Source organism: Leptodactylus fuscus, chromosome 6 (assembly GCF_031893055.1).
Source record: "Leptodactylus fuscus isolate aLepFus1 chromosome 6, aLepFus1.hap2, whole genome shotgun sequence".
Classification (NCBI taxonomy): Eukaryota; Metazoa; Chordata; class Amphibia; order Anura; family Leptodactylidae; genus Leptodactylus; species Leptodactylus fuscus.
Window position 1 is genome coordinate 142,524,229 of NC_134270.1, and position 15,462 is coordinate 142,539,690.

The window sequence follows — 15,462 nt, forward strand, 5'->3', positions numbered from 1 at the left end:
CCTGAAGAAAGGGCAGTTCACTTCTTTTTTCCGTGAGCGGCAAAGAGCGCTAGCGATCTAAATAGACCTCCATTGTGAGGGGGTGGATTAGTACGTGGATTCAACGCCATAATTCGCCCTTAAGCTCATATGTAAGACAACTATACACAATATACAAGTTTATCTCCTAATACTGACTGTGATAAGAGCTTTGTGCCTCCTTCAACCAGACGGGTGAGGACAGTCACTCCATCCATATTAATGAACTCTGTTGCAAAAGTAGTGTCTGCAGATAGCTTAGCCAGTTCCTTCATAGCGTCGAGCCTGGAGTCCATGCTGGAGCACTGTATCCTCTCCAAAAGCTGGCGGGCCGCACGGGACTGATGAAGAAATCATGGTTAGAGTGAGAGAATAATGTGTAGTTTTAAGAAGGACAGACACCACAAGCTTTCCAAGGAACATGTAAGCTATTGTATGAGCTTGGAGTGAAGATAATTTCAGTGGTATCTGTTATAAGCCTCAACTGTAAATTACAGAGGGAATGGGTGAATAGAGTTACCTACCGACTTAAACTACAGTCTCTTGACTCCCATTTCCTATCCACAGGATACCACAATGTTGTCTGACCGCTGGAACCCGAGAACAGAGGCCCGAAAGTGCCTTGTGAGTGAAGTGGTGGTGCATAAATGTGGCCACTACACCAGTTATTTTTATTGGACTTGGATGCATGGACATGACCACTCCATTCACATGGGGCACATGTTGTCATGAACAGTGGGATCCCACTGTTGGACTCCCAGTGATCAGACATTTATGGACAGATGTAAATGCCACTAATGAGGAAACCCCTTGAGGCTGAGGCCCCACATTGCGGAAACGCAGCTTTTTTTGTTGCGGTTTTTTTGAGCCAAAGCCAGGAGTGGCTACAAAAGTAATGGGTAATATATAGGCAGATCTTATGTTTCAACCTTTTGCTCAATCCACTCCTGGCTTTGGCTCTAAAAAAACGCAACAAAATCTGTAACATAAAAAGCTGCGTTTCCGCAACGTGGGGCCTTAGCCTTAAGGAAAGTATTGACTTCCTTGTGAACAGGTGCTTATACACAACAACTATTCTCAGCAGACACAGCTGCAGTGTAAAGCATAGAGGAGGTACAATGCTGTAACCGGAATCAGTAATGACACTAGTTACACAAAATGTTAAAGTTACAATACAGGTAAATTTATCAAAATCAGCAGGGTTATATATAACTTACTGGTGAAACGGCCAGGCGTAAAATGGTTCCATTCTTTATGTCTCCGCGAGTCTGTAATAATACAGAGAGTCAATACAAAGAAATAGCCCACAGCACAAGTACACAAACCACGGACACATACACACAATATATATTATCTATATATGTATGGAAAGATTCATTATGCCTTGCATGCAAGTTTTCTGGCATACAAGACATATAAAAGTTGCAATATTTTTATGCAAGTCATTTTCTGTAGCACAAAAAAATTCTGAGTTTTTATTTCCTGCGCTGCCCTCACCACTTTCCTGGGAGAAAAAAAAAAAAAAAAAAAAAAAAAGTGTGTGGCGAGGACATGCACAGGGCAGATTTATCATCATTTATACCAGAATTTTGACATAAATGAAGCAGGAAATCTATGGAAAATTTGACGCACAGTCCAGGGAGAAATGCTGCTCATCTTAAATAAGGCACCACTCCCACCAGCTCAGGAGTTATAAAGACTAGTGATAAAACGCCCATCTGCAGAAGTGGCCCCCACCCCCCCACCAAAGAGAGAAAAAAAAAAGCATAACTTGAAGTACCTGGACCCAACTGCAAAATCTGTATTAAGGAACCCCTCCAACCATGTGACATTTTTAATACTGGTGTCAAAGGCCTTTATTTAAACCCCCTCAAGCACCAAAGTCCAGGTCGGACGGCCTACTCTGCATTCTAGATCTGCACCCCAGCATACTGGTTATGTAGTGCTGCACGGTGGCTTACCTGCTCAGTGATGTACAGTTGGGGCCCATCTGCATAGCGAAAGGCGTAAAATTCAGGATTTGGCAAAGACCAACTGTCCAAGAAAAAAAATATGATATTACAAAGTAACACATTAGATTTCTAACTATAACATGCTCCACATCACCACAACTTTCACTTCAATCACATGGCAAGCTTGTCATATGGCCATATAGTCTAGAATGTTCCTCTAACACCAGTATTTCCTCCTGGCGCCCCATAGAAATGTATGCACCACTCAGCCAAGTGTGCAAGTATTTTTTTCATTTATTTATTTATTTATTTTTAATAGCGAGGGGAATAAGTTGCTGCTTGATACGGTGAAATCCAACATCCCTGGTCCTGTTTTACCCACACACATTCCTTACACATTTACTGGTAGGACCCACAACATCTGCAGGTTTGGACAGCTATCATTTGAAGCCCAAATCCAGTCATTTTTGTAATCTTCAGCCTTTGAGTATGCGGCATACCATAGTATAATGAAAGGTGAGATCACTCAGCCGCACACCCTTCAGTTTCTTTAGCAGCTCACCGACTAGTCATGTGATAGACATCTGCCAATTCACACACCAGCGGGAAGATTTCTATGGAAGTCTGCAGGAGAGTTACAGCCGGTCTATCATAGACTGACATTGTTACAAAGGAACTTCAAGATGATGTGTGAATGGGCAGGTCAGTCTGCCAATAATATGACCAGCCAGGTAAGGGCGGGTTCACACTAGTGCCCAATCTCTGTTTTGCAGGTTTCAGTTTTCTGTCAGCAGAAAACGGAAACCCAGCATTCAGTGTCCACCGGTGAGCGACCATGAGAGTCTTTTGTTTCTGCGGCAAAACTGTTTTGTTGGTTTTTTTTAACTGGACACAAAGTCCTAAATGTCCGACTTTGTGTCCAGTTAAAAAAAAAAAAAAAAAAAAAAAAAGGGTTTCGCCGCAGAGAGAAGACGCTCACAGGCGCTCACTTTTCAACCCATTCAAATGAATGGTTTTGAAAACTGCCTGCCGGTCTCCATCTCCTGTCCAGTTTCTCAGGCAGGAAACGGAAACCTGCAAAGCGGAGACCGGGTGCTGGTGTGATCTCGCCCTGACCCATTCAGAAACAAAAAAAGGTGAAGGACGAGCAGGCTGAGAGATCTCACCCCATTATACTATACTATGCCTTATACCTAAGGGCTGCTGACTATAAAATAATGACTGAAGTGGGTGGGGGGGTGGTTAAAGAGGATCTTTTCTGTCCTGTAACACTATTATTGTTGCATACCACTGAAAAGCTAATTTCAGAATTTAGTGCATTGTCGGTTTTGCCAGTGTCTGCCCCAGTTACAGAGATCTCACAGCACTGTCAGAGGGGCTGGCCTTACTGCACAGAGTACCTTGCATAACCTAACCAGCTCTGAGCATGAATGTCAGTATAATGATTTTATGTCGGTCAAACCATGTAATGTGCAAACTAATATGAACAAATGTGAGCACTTACCCATCACAGACCTCCTTAATAATTGATGCCAGGGGCCGTTTCTGCAGGAATAAATAATAATGAGAGGACTAAATAAAGAAAACGCGTAGCTTCATCATGTATATTTCCAATCATATCTGTCACTGTAATATGACCAATGTCATGTCCAATGACTGTAGAAATGATCAAGGAGCAGCCATTCCAGGAAGAATATCTACTATCTTCAGTTGTCAGCACAGACAACAGCTGATCACTAGCGGGTATCCCAGATCAAGTCATATACATACAATACTGAAAGCAATAGATTTACACATCTTGATGCAGGAAAGAATTTAATGATTTTTCCAGAATTGTGAAATTGATGAATTATCCTTAGGATAGATTTTCATCATCAGATGAGAAAGGGGAATGCTGAGAACAGGACTGACCTGCACACAGACCATATGATCAATGAATATGGCATCTCTGGTCTTTGAAGCTTGAAACAGCTGATCGGTGGGAGTGCCAGGTGTCAGACTACCACCAATTCTGGAAAACCCCTTGTATTTAAAGTTTTGCCATGCCATAATGACATCACATGAGTAGGGGAGGGGGTCTTGGTTTTGAGAACAATTTGCAATAAAATAAGTGTTCAGAAGAGCTCTCTCGACATCCGGACTCTCACCAACCAAAATATCTGACATATCACTATTTTGTGAAAGGACAGTCACTTTTTAAAAGGGGTTATATGGGGATTAATAAAGTTTTATTGCTAGAATACACCCGGGGCCCCTGGACAACCCAGACTGCAGCTCCATTCAATACAATGGAGTTGGTTGTAGCAGCAGAGTTCAGCCCCCCCCCCACAAAAGTAACAAATAAGGTTCTGGGAAGTACATTAGTACTAAAGCTTAACCAATGCATTGATAAGCTTTATAGGTTCCCACATAACCCCTTACCCTGAAAGGGCAAATGTGGCCATGTAAAGGATTCACAGCCCTATGAATTGCTCACCTGATCTATTTCAATCAGCTGGGCATTAGCTCCAGGCCACTCGATGGCTACCTTCACTATATCTGGCGGTGGAGGCATGTCGCCGGGTGGCTTTGCTGGCCAGCCTTCCGCTGGAGCTCTTACTCAGCTCTGAAAGAAGAAAAAAAAGAGAAATCAATTCTGCGTTTCTCATTTACTGGCAAACTTGTCATTTAATCACAGTAAAACAGAGAGTTCAATGGCAGCCATAATTCACTGTGACAAGAAAAAGAAAATACAGGAAGTCCCTTTAATCTGGCACCCAAGTCGTCAGGTAATCCTACTAATCCAGCAGCATTCACACTCACAATCCATGAGGGGCTGAAGCTTTTCCTAGTTCACCATAAATGTACAAGAACCAAAAGCACCGATTTTACGATATGAGGAGCAAGAGGAGACTCCTGGAGGGGACTTCACTCTAATATACACTAGATATAATATACAGACTAATATACAGTAGATATTATATAGAGGATAAATGTGTGTACATCGCTGATTCCAATTCCAGTATCACAGTGACAGTCGCACATCAGGGAAACCATAAGACAAATATGCTAAACTGGTCTGACAAAAAAAGGCATCTGATCACAGACAGGAGAGAATAGCGGACAAGAGTTATATCATCACTACTCATCACATGGCAATGCTAGCAAACTATCATATAATCCTATATATCACAGAGCTCAGCTTCTCTCCTCTATCATATAACCCTATATATCACAGAGCTCAGCTTCTCTCCTCTATCATATAACCCCTATATATCACAGAGCTCAGCTTCTCTCCTCTATCATATAACCCTATATATCACAGAGCTCAGCTTCTCTCCTCTATCATATAACCCTATATATCACAGAGCTCAGCTTCTCTCCTCTATCATATAACCCTATATATCACAGAGCTCAGCTTCTCTCCTCTATAATATAACCCTATATATCACAGAGCTCAGCTTCTCTCCTCTATAATATAACCCTATATATCACAGAGCTCAGCTTCTCTCCTCTATCATATAACCCTATATATCACAGAGCTCAGCTTCTCTCCTCTATCATATAACCCTATATATCACAGAGCTCAGCTTCTCTCCTCTATAATATAACCCTATATATCACAGAGCTCAGCTTCTCTCCTCTATAATATAACCCTATATATCACAGAGCTCAGCTTCTCTCCTCTATCATATAACCCTATATATCACAGAGCTCAGCTTCTCTCCTCTATCATATAACCCTATATATCACAGAGCTCAGCTTCTCTCCTCTATCATATAACCCTATATATCACAGAGCTCAGCTTCTCTCCTCTATCATATAACCCTATATATCACAGAGCTCAGCTTCTCTCCTCTATCATATAACCCTATATATCACAGAGCTCAGCTTCTCTCCCTCTATCATATAACCCTATATATCACAGAGCTCAGCTTCTCTCCTCTATCATATAACCTATATATCACAGAGCTCAGCTTCTGTCCCTCTATCATATAATCCTATATATCACAGAGCTCAGCTTCTCTCCCTCTATCATATAACCCTATATATCACAGAGCTCAGCTTCTCTCCTCTATCATATAACCCTATATATCACACAGCTCAGCTTCTCTCCTCTATCATGTAACCTTATATATCACAGAGCTCAGCTTCTCTCCTCTATCATATAACCCTATATATCACAGAGCTCAGCTTCTCTCCTCTATCCTATAACACTATATACCACAGAGCTCAGCTTCTCTCCTCTATCATATAACCCTATATATCACAGAGCTCAGCTTCTCTCCTCTATCCTATAACACTATATATCACAGAGCTCAGCTTCTCTCCTCTATCATATAACCCTATATATCACAGAGCTCAGCTTCTCTCCTCTATCATGTAACCTTATATATCACAGAGCTCAGCTTCTCTCCTCTATCATATAACCCTATATATCACAGAGCTCAGCTTCTCTCCTCTATCCTATAACACTATATACCACAGAGCTCAGCTTCTCTCCTCTATCATATAACCCTATATATCACAGAGCTCAGCTTCTCTCCTCTATCCTATAACACTATATATCACAGAGCTCAGCTTCTCTCCTCTATCATATAACCCTATATATCACAGAGCTCAGCTTCTCTCCTCTATCACATAAACCTCAGCTCAGCTTTTCTCTTTATCATATCCTGCATATTTACCAATGTGCACCTATAATGATGGCCATATTGGTCATTCACTAGCTCTCTCACAACAATTCCAGTCCACCGGCTCTATTGGAACAGACTCATATGGGAGCCTACCCTCTCTTTAGACATTTATTTCTGCAGCACTCATGTAATGATATATAATATTTCTGTATGCAGCAGGGGAAACGTCATCCTGCCTTCTATTTGTCTTTACCGTAAATGACTTTTAAAGCAAATGTTCCACTAAAAGAATGAAAAAATTATTCTATTTAGAAAGGCCACAATGACACCAAGAACAGGGGTTCCACTCAGGTTTCTTAGACGCTGTAACAAGATATAATAAAAGGCACTTGAACGGGATCTTCAGAAATAACTTGGCAGTACTGTGGCACACCTCTGCCAGGGCAGCTGCACCCACCTACAGCATTCAGTCAGGCTACAGAGTGGCACGACACTGCTCATAGTGTTATCCTGGAACAAACAAGTCTATGGCGCTGATGGGAGAGAACGTCGCCCACACGCTGCTCCTACTTTACAAAACATCAGTTCTAGCCACGGTTCCATCTATTGAGAAGCTTACGCTTATGGCTGCTATAAAGTCACGTATGTACAGGGGACATATAGAGCTATAGCATGCATACTTCCATTTCTATGGTGATACTAACAGTACAAGTATCGGTAAGAAGAAAGCATTTGGAGATGATGTCATACAATCGCAAGCTCCTCCCACTCCAGTTATACTTTGTATATGGAGAGTAAGTGTAACGAAAATACATCTCAGGGAGCGTTCACATGGAGCGGAAACAGCAGAGTCCCTGCGGACTATAACGCCGTGGCTTCAAGCCAAATCCAAGAACAGACCCATCAAAGTACGTGCGTACATCATCATGGCGGTAATAATCTGTTCTCCACCACTGCTTGTCGCATCAGTGTCTCTTACAAGCACCGCTGCCTTCTGGCTGCTGGCACACAAAGAGTCTGCTTCTATATGAATGCCAAAATACATTGCACCTCGGGTGACAAAGCATGGCAGCGGCGCCTGTACCGACCATTACTACGTGAATGAATGCACAGTCAGCTCTGCGTCTTGGAGCAGATGGTTGGCTACTGATGACAAGTGACAGAGCAGGTGACAGGGCAAAATGTACCCTGACTGGCACACCGACAGAGGGCAAGAAGAGACAATAAAGAGGTACAGAACTGCTCGGAGCCTTGTAGTGAAATACAGAGTAGACCCTTGGTGTAGGCAGAGCAGGATAACCTGGCACAGCGGTGACTACCTGGCATAACACAGCAGGAACAACAAGTGGTCAAAACTGTGGCTAGCACAGGTCAGTAAAAATAATTTTAGCATAAAATTAAGATTGTCATCATTAACAGCAAATTCACACTTCGTTTTCTGCAAAATAAATAAATAAAATCTGCTGCAGAAAATCTTCCTGCCAGCAACAGAAAGACTTACTACTCCAATTAACTTCAATGGGAGGTACAGGCAGAAAAAAATCCTCTGTGTGAACATACCCTAAAGTTCCTACCACTAGGTATTCTAGCAAATTTGCAGTTCGCTGCCTGTTCCTAGGGATGTTTTGTCTCCATATACAAGACAGGTTCGCAGTGAATGCAGATGGAAGGGCTAATTTTCCTCATAGTACATCTACAAACAACTTTCTCTGTGCACTGGACTGAACAGGCTGCAAATCTCACAGCTTATGATGTAAGAAAAGTCTTCTATGTATTGGTATCTATTTGTGGATGCTTGTATGGTTACAGATAAGATGGTATTCACAGACAGCGGCAGCTTTCCCGACTGTGCTCATGGACTGCTCCTTTCTTATATCATGCATTTGCAGTTCACGGTTTCTGGATCTCATATTATAGTCACTTTGGCTGTCCTCAGCCATTTGTCTGCTATTGGACAGTTACTCCTGGCAGAATTACATATAAAGAAACCAATTAGTGGATGATGCAGACTTCACCTTATTGTACATGCCCACAGTCTCAGAAGCAAATGTAAAATGTGCTGCAGCCATGAAGGGGATATTAGCAGCAGAAAAACTGATAAGACTCATGTACGAAGGCTTATACAGCTATAGAACAGACTGCCCAGCAAGATACTCCATATATTTTAACTTTTCATGAACTCAACTCAGGTACCCTTTAAAGTGAAGGGAAACGAGGCAGGGGGTTCCTGAACATGGGACTCCGCCTTATTACTTTAGGAGTTCTCCAACATGGTATCCAGACATGTACTTCACTATTTCTATGTATAAACCTTCCTCCTTTTTAGACCTATTTCAAGCTCCACTCCCCACCCCGTGCACTGTGTGAAATATACTTCTCTCCTCCTCACGAGAAGGAAGTGAAAGTAAATGGTGTGGACCATGGAGTCTGGACAAGGAGGAGGCCATTTCTGTGAACAGCTCTATGGTCCAGTGAGGGGAGGGGGGGCTCTGATGGTTTTGAGGTTCGCTCTGTAGATTGACCTCCCGATTAGCAGATAGGACTGATGTCATAGATGTGTGTTACAGGCAGCTGTAGAGGAGAGGAAGCCAACATTAGTCAATGTGAAACCTCAGTGTCCCTTTGCGCTTCTCTTCACAGTGTTTCAGCCAATGGCATAAGTCACCGTCCACTGTCCTAATTGCACCACGGGTCACACATCGCTCCCCCTTTTTTTGTCAATAAGGCTGCGTCTGTCCCACTTTGTCTCCCTTCCAGCCAGTTCAGTGTATAGTGCCTCATCCCTGATATCATACATGAAAGCTGGAAATATATATTCAGGGTATGTGCAGGACAAACACACCCTGGTGGCATCATGTATACACATAGTGCACCTGTGGGGTAGGTGTACTGGGTGTATCTGAAGCTGGCTGAGATGAGTGACCTATGCAGTAGAGAAAAGTAATTTTTAGGATCATGGGAGTGTGACATGGGACCTGTGGTAGCCGTTCCCCTCAAACTATTAAAAAAAATAAAGTTTGCAAAATTTAGCAAAATTGCAATAGCAAAGTTTAGAAAGAAAAAAAAGTTAACGTGTATGACAGGAGCATTTCCTGACATCTACATAATTTGCACAGAGTGAAACTTCATGCATGTAGATAGTAAATTGTGAGTCATGAATCCTGTTATCAGTGTAATAAAAAAAAGAGAAATAAGCAAGATCCGCTGATAAGAAAAAAAACAAAAAACATGACCATACATCTGAAAGGACATCGGAAGCCATTGTGGGTTATAGATAACACTGAAGTACCCACAGCAGTATAGATATCATCTCTCTCTATTCCTGCGCCTTTCTTCATATCTGGTGCCGATCCAGTTTCTTGTTGTCATGATCAGAATGTGACACATGTGACTGCTCAGACATGGCAGACGCAGAGACGTAATGACTAGATGTTCTGTGGGGGGCATCTGCTCTCTGCATAATGTAATCTCTGGCTTCTATAGTTATGTACATTTCTAGATATGTTCATTTAACCTCTAAAGGGGTTTGCCAGGCTTAACAATTGATGACCTATCCTTAGAATAGGTGGGGGGGAGGGATGTCCTAGGTGTCAGATAAGCCGTCAGAAGAGGCTAGGTTCAGGTGAGAGCTTCGGCCTCCTCAGTACCATACATAGCATTACAGCAACTGAAGAGCCAACAGGCCAGGTGAGCGCCTGTGAAGTGGAGCACCACTGCCCCATTAAACTGCTGGTCTGGGGGTCCCCGAACAATTAATAAGTTTCATAAAAACTCCTTAAAAAGAACGTTAGTCAACAGTTTTGACCCATAAAAACTGCTAACAATTTTATAGAATGGGGTTAAATCTACTAACAGATGCCTTCTAAGCACTCACCATTCATTTTATAGGCGACGATTCACTTTAGATAAACATTGGCCTTACATAGCAAATCTAATACATATCTAATGTATAGAGGATCCCCCAATTCTCTCTAGGAAGAACGTCACTGCCATATAGTATGGTGCATTTCCTTAATCCTATCAAAAACACATGCACATTAAGTCGAGACAACCACACATCACGGTTGTTCTGCATGATCCTTCAGAAAAGTAAAAAAATGTGAGTTTTTATGTTCGAGTGAATGGGAACAGACACCAGACAGAAGGGGCTCCATCTGCATAGGTCACCTTATTGCCACTAGTATCGGTTACTTACGGTATATCCTATGACTATAATAGTAGTGTGAGCAAGTTTATTAAAAATAAAATAATAATAATAATAATAAATTATACTACCAGACAACCCCTTTAAGAAAAATAAATGTAAAACAAAATACAATTAAAATAAGAACAACAACAGAAAAAAAAAAAAGGGACACAAGTAACAGGTCTTTACTCCTCTCAAGGATTAGACACCTAGAGAGACAGAAGTGCTGACAGATGGATTGTTACCTACAAGGGGTAAATCTTCTCACTGACTAGTGTCATATGAAAAACCTGGCTGCCATTATTCAGTCCCTCCCCCTCCATACAACCTACTGTGTCACAAGACGACGCTGACAATACCAGATCAATCTATTGATCATCTCGACACCAGTACTTGCATGAAACAGGCTGAAGCTGGCTGTACGCTAGATGTCTGCCCCCCATCCTCGCACTAGTATGCAGAGTCCAATAACCTTTGTGTTCATTGGCAGAGATCTCAGGAAAAACAACTGCCTGAGAAAACCAGATAGATCGAATACATAGTGTATACATGAACCACACAGAAGCCAAAAGAAACAGTGTGGGTGTCTTTTACCGCAACAGTTGCAATTCTCGAGGAACAATGTAGCTGCCGATCCTGGGTGCAGTTTTGGTCCTCCATCCTCTTTCCAGTGCCCTGTTGCTAAAGTGACGTCACGGCATGGCATAAAGTGCTGCATGATGTCATGATGATACACTGCGCACCACTGCCTTGGTAGTGAACTAACCCAATCATCATCACAGATCCAGGATGATACCCATTCAGCATTATAGCCTTTTCACTGCAGAGCTGTGCACTTTGCCAATGAGCTGTGCAGGGGACTGCGACTAGTCCTATACATTAATATGAAACTATGCTGAAGTTCCCCTAAATACAGGGTAGCAAGAGCTTGTGGTGCAGGAGAAGACCGTGAAGATCAGACCCCATTCAAACACAGCAACGACAAAAAAAGAGAAGGAGGCACTGAGCCGATCCTAGTGTATTAACTTTGATAATGCAGAAATAATGTATAGGACAGGTGACTGCTCACCTGGTATGGTTGTGTATTGCACAACAACCACTGAACATCAAGCAAATATGTGTAGAGGGCAGCTGCAGGTAACCGTCATTGGGATGTCAGGACATGTGGAAGAAAAGGACCAGCCTCCAAAGGAATCTCCAAGGACCAGCGCTCACCCATTCACAATAAAATGAACTTTATGGATCCATTTCCATCAGATGCCATTGACATTGATTTGTCTGCACTTGAGAAAGGGCATTTAGGCCCGGAACGCGTCGTGCTTAATAAAGTTCATTTTATTGTGAATGGATTAGCACTGGTCCTTGGCTATTCCTTTGGAGGCTGGTCCTTTTCTTCCACATTCAAATACAGCAGTCATTTATCATTGCAGAAAACAGCTATGAGGACCTAAAATGTCCATACATGACAAGGCAGCCACTGATATTCACTAGGCACTGTGCAATGCTTCATTTTCCCTGTGGTGGTTCTATCGGATTAGCGCACTTGATTTCATGTTACGCTACAGTGTATAACAGATCAATGGAGTCCTAGCAGCCAGACCCCGCGTACCCAGCTTATCATTAGGATTGGTACCAGTACCAGGGGGTGATCACACACATCAGCTGTTCTGGCAGTGTCCCGATACCGAGAGCAATAAAAGTGAACAGGGAGCACGTGCAGGGTCTCATCCTCTATACTTATTCCCCATCCACTGCTACAACTTACTGCTCCCAGGCAATCCCGGGATCTGTGTAGTGTCCAAATGTTGGACCCCTGCCGATCACACACCGATGACCTACCCTGTGGAAGAGGGGGGGGGGGAAATACCTGATATAGACAACCACTTCAGCTAAAAAGAGGATTACCAAAGCTTACCTTAGTCATAGCATCATCTCCATAGGGACAACTGGCCAGGTGACGGCGGTACCACACTGCATCATGATGGATGCAACATCACCACTACAGTCACCTATGGCAAGTCTTGTTGGATCAGCATACACATAAAAGACAATGGAAGCATTGGGGGAATGGACAGGAATAGTACAGGCTCTTATCTATCCATGGTAGGGCCCCTTTAAATACCATTTTTTACTTTTTAAAAAGCCTTAAAGGAGTTGTCCAGCCATACTCTCCCACCTGATCGGACATTGAGAAGCACAATGTGAAGTTGGGCTGTCAAGACAACCATCCAATGTGCAGCAAGCATCATATTAATCAGAATAGGACCCGTACGTGATACTCGCAGGGGATCAGCTGCATGCCCCAACATTGTGGCCACCAAGGTCACACCGAGCAGGCGCTACACCTGGACAGATACTGTTTATTGCAAATGCCAGCGCCATCCAAAAATGCAAAACGGCCATGACTGACACTAAACTATACTCTATGGAGCCCCTATTCTATAGATAGGTAAAAAATAAAAAATTCCACCTGGATCCGGCTTCTTATACTAGTCATTGAGGTCCAGATGTCAGATTCTCAGGCCCCTTCACCATCAGCACAGGTCCTAGGTCAATGGCGGATACATCGGGGTCACATCTACAGTCTGTAAAGTGTCAAGAGGGGGAGGCCATGAGAACAGATGGGATCAGACAGGTGACATATTGGCGGCTATTCCTACGGCAGGTGGTGCGACGAATGATTATTTACAAAGATTACGCTAAAGTATTCATGGCATCTGTGCTGCTGGGCTCTGTAGTCCTCCGCAGCCTGGACTTTACCAGACTTTCTATGTACGACCAGCAGCCACATTGCCTCCAGCAGTGAAGGAGTCAATAGGTTAACCCTTCCGTCCCTCCCCTGTTGGGCACTCCTGGCATACGGCGCTAAATATAGAGGCAGAGTACAATATCCAGACGCTACACATAGAGCCGCATTCACAGCACCCGTCCTGGCCGTGTGACACCCCCTCAGCACACACCTGGCCTGCAGCCTCACTCACCTCCACATTTGTGCCTCAGTCTCCCGCTACACCCCACTAAGTGGTCCGAATTTAACCCGTTCCAGCATCCCCAGGCCCTCTCTCACCTCTTCCCGGCTCCGCCGCTCCCTTCAGTCCTGTTGCCGTGGTAACGCCCCGGGGGCGGGCATTTCCAAGTCGTGTGCTCATTGATGCGGTGAATCTGTCACTCAAAATGTGAAGCTGCGGCGCTAATGGCAGGTGGGGCGTGGCTAATGGTGCTCTCGTAGCCTGATTGGCTGTCTCCGCTGTCATTCACTAAAGACTCGTCCTGGACTCTGACTTTTATTAAAGTGGTAGAACGGAGTAGTGGGAGCGTCCCATAATGCAGTGCGGCGGTGACCGGCCACCCTGGGGAAGAGGAGTGGGGGCAGTGATTGTAGGAGATGTGTGGGAGTCTGTGCAGGGCTTCCTAATCTTACAGCCTATGACTACACATGACTAGTCAGGATCCTGCAGCTTATGCCATAGAAAAGCTGGATCCTCAGGCTTCACCATAGTAGCCATGGCCAGAGGTCACCGACTGCAGGACATGGATATTATCCAGGTGCTGCTTTCTACATATTCACACAACTGATGTTAAAGGGGTTGTCCAGAAATTACAGGCCGGAAACGGTTAAACATATAAAAAGTCAAACCTGTCCCCGCTGTCCGGCCCGGTGGTCACAGAATGGGAACTGGCGATGACACTCGCACCGATTCCTTTTCTGAAGTCACTGACTGGTCTCCGCAGTCATGTCTGAAATTACTAGAGGGTTCGACCCCCGAGGATCAGCTGTGTAACTAGGTGGCATTGCTCTTCTGCTTTACATGCTACGTTACTTCATATTTGGAGGTCACATGGCCTGGTCGCAGCTCAGGCCCATTCAAATGAACGGGCCTGAGCTGCAATACCAAGCAAAGCTGCAGTCATTTTATTGAACTGTGTTACATGCCCCACCAATCTTCAATTAATGACCAATCCTTAGAATAGGTTATCAATTGATAAGCCTGGAAAACCCCTTTAGGCTAAAACCCCACAGGCCGTAATCAGAGCGCTAAAGCGCTGTGGAAAGAACCGCTGCGTGAACGCATTGCGGTTCTTTCCTCAGTGCTTTTAGTTTTCCTCTGCGGACTTTTTATTAACATTATATCTACGTGAAAGCCGCCGGCGTTTCCGTAGATATAATTGACGTGCTGCTTTTTTGCAAAACTGCGACAGTTTTGGAAATCGTAGCATGTCCGCGCTGCGATTTTTTCCGCAAAGTGGGCATGGGATTTGCATGAATCCCATCCACTTTGCAAGTACTGTAAAATGCCATGATTTTTCCCACAGCGTTTCCGCTGTGGGCAAATCGCGTCGTTTCCAGCCCTTGGGGCCCCGGCCTTAGGCTACGGCCCCACGTTGCGGAGGCAACAGCTTTTTTTTGTTGCGTTTTTTTGAGCCAAAGCCAGGAATGGATTGAGCAAAATGTAAAAGTATGAGTAATTTTTATAGATTTCCCATTTCCTTTTGTAGCCATTCTTGGCTTTGGCTCAAAACAACCGCAACAATAAGAGCTGCTTTTCCGTAACGTGGGACCTCAGCCTTAAATTCAAACTGAGAGTCCCCTGCATGCTCTTGCATGGCCGACACGCCAATCACTTCTATAGTACTGCCGGAGATTACAGTATTGGCAGCCCCATAGCAGTGAATTACACCGATCACACAA

General features: G+C 43.8%; 1 protein-coding gene across 3 annotated transcripts in view; it reads right to left on the bottom strand.

Annotated features, from left to right (window-relative positions):
* The window catches only part of ELMO2 (engulfment and cell motility 2), a 29,011-nt gene extending 15,124 nt beyond the window's left edge, over positions 1-13,887 (bottom strand). For 2 of the 3 annotated variants that reach the window (XM_075277461.1, XM_075277459.1), the window contains exons 1-6: positions 13,840-13,887; positions 4,447-4,575; positions 3,475-3,515; positions 1,980-2,052; positions 1,236-1,286; positions 178-359 (exon numbers count right to left, since the gene is read on the bottom strand). In XM_075277461.1, coding sequence (XP_075133562.1) covers positions 178-359; positions 1,236-1,286; positions 1,980-2,052; positions 3,475-3,515; positions 4,447-4,524 — 425 coding nt within the window. In that variant the 5' untranslated portion in view covers positions 4,525-4,575; positions 13,840-13,887. Of the gene's footprint in view, positions 1-177; positions 360-1,235; positions 1,287-1,979; positions 2,053-3,474; positions 3,516-4,446; positions 4,576-13,753 lie in introns of all 3 variants that reach the window. The other variant, XM_075277460.1, reaches the window with a different exon arrangement.
* Between the last annotated feature and the right edge of the window lie 1,575 nt (positions 13,888-15,462).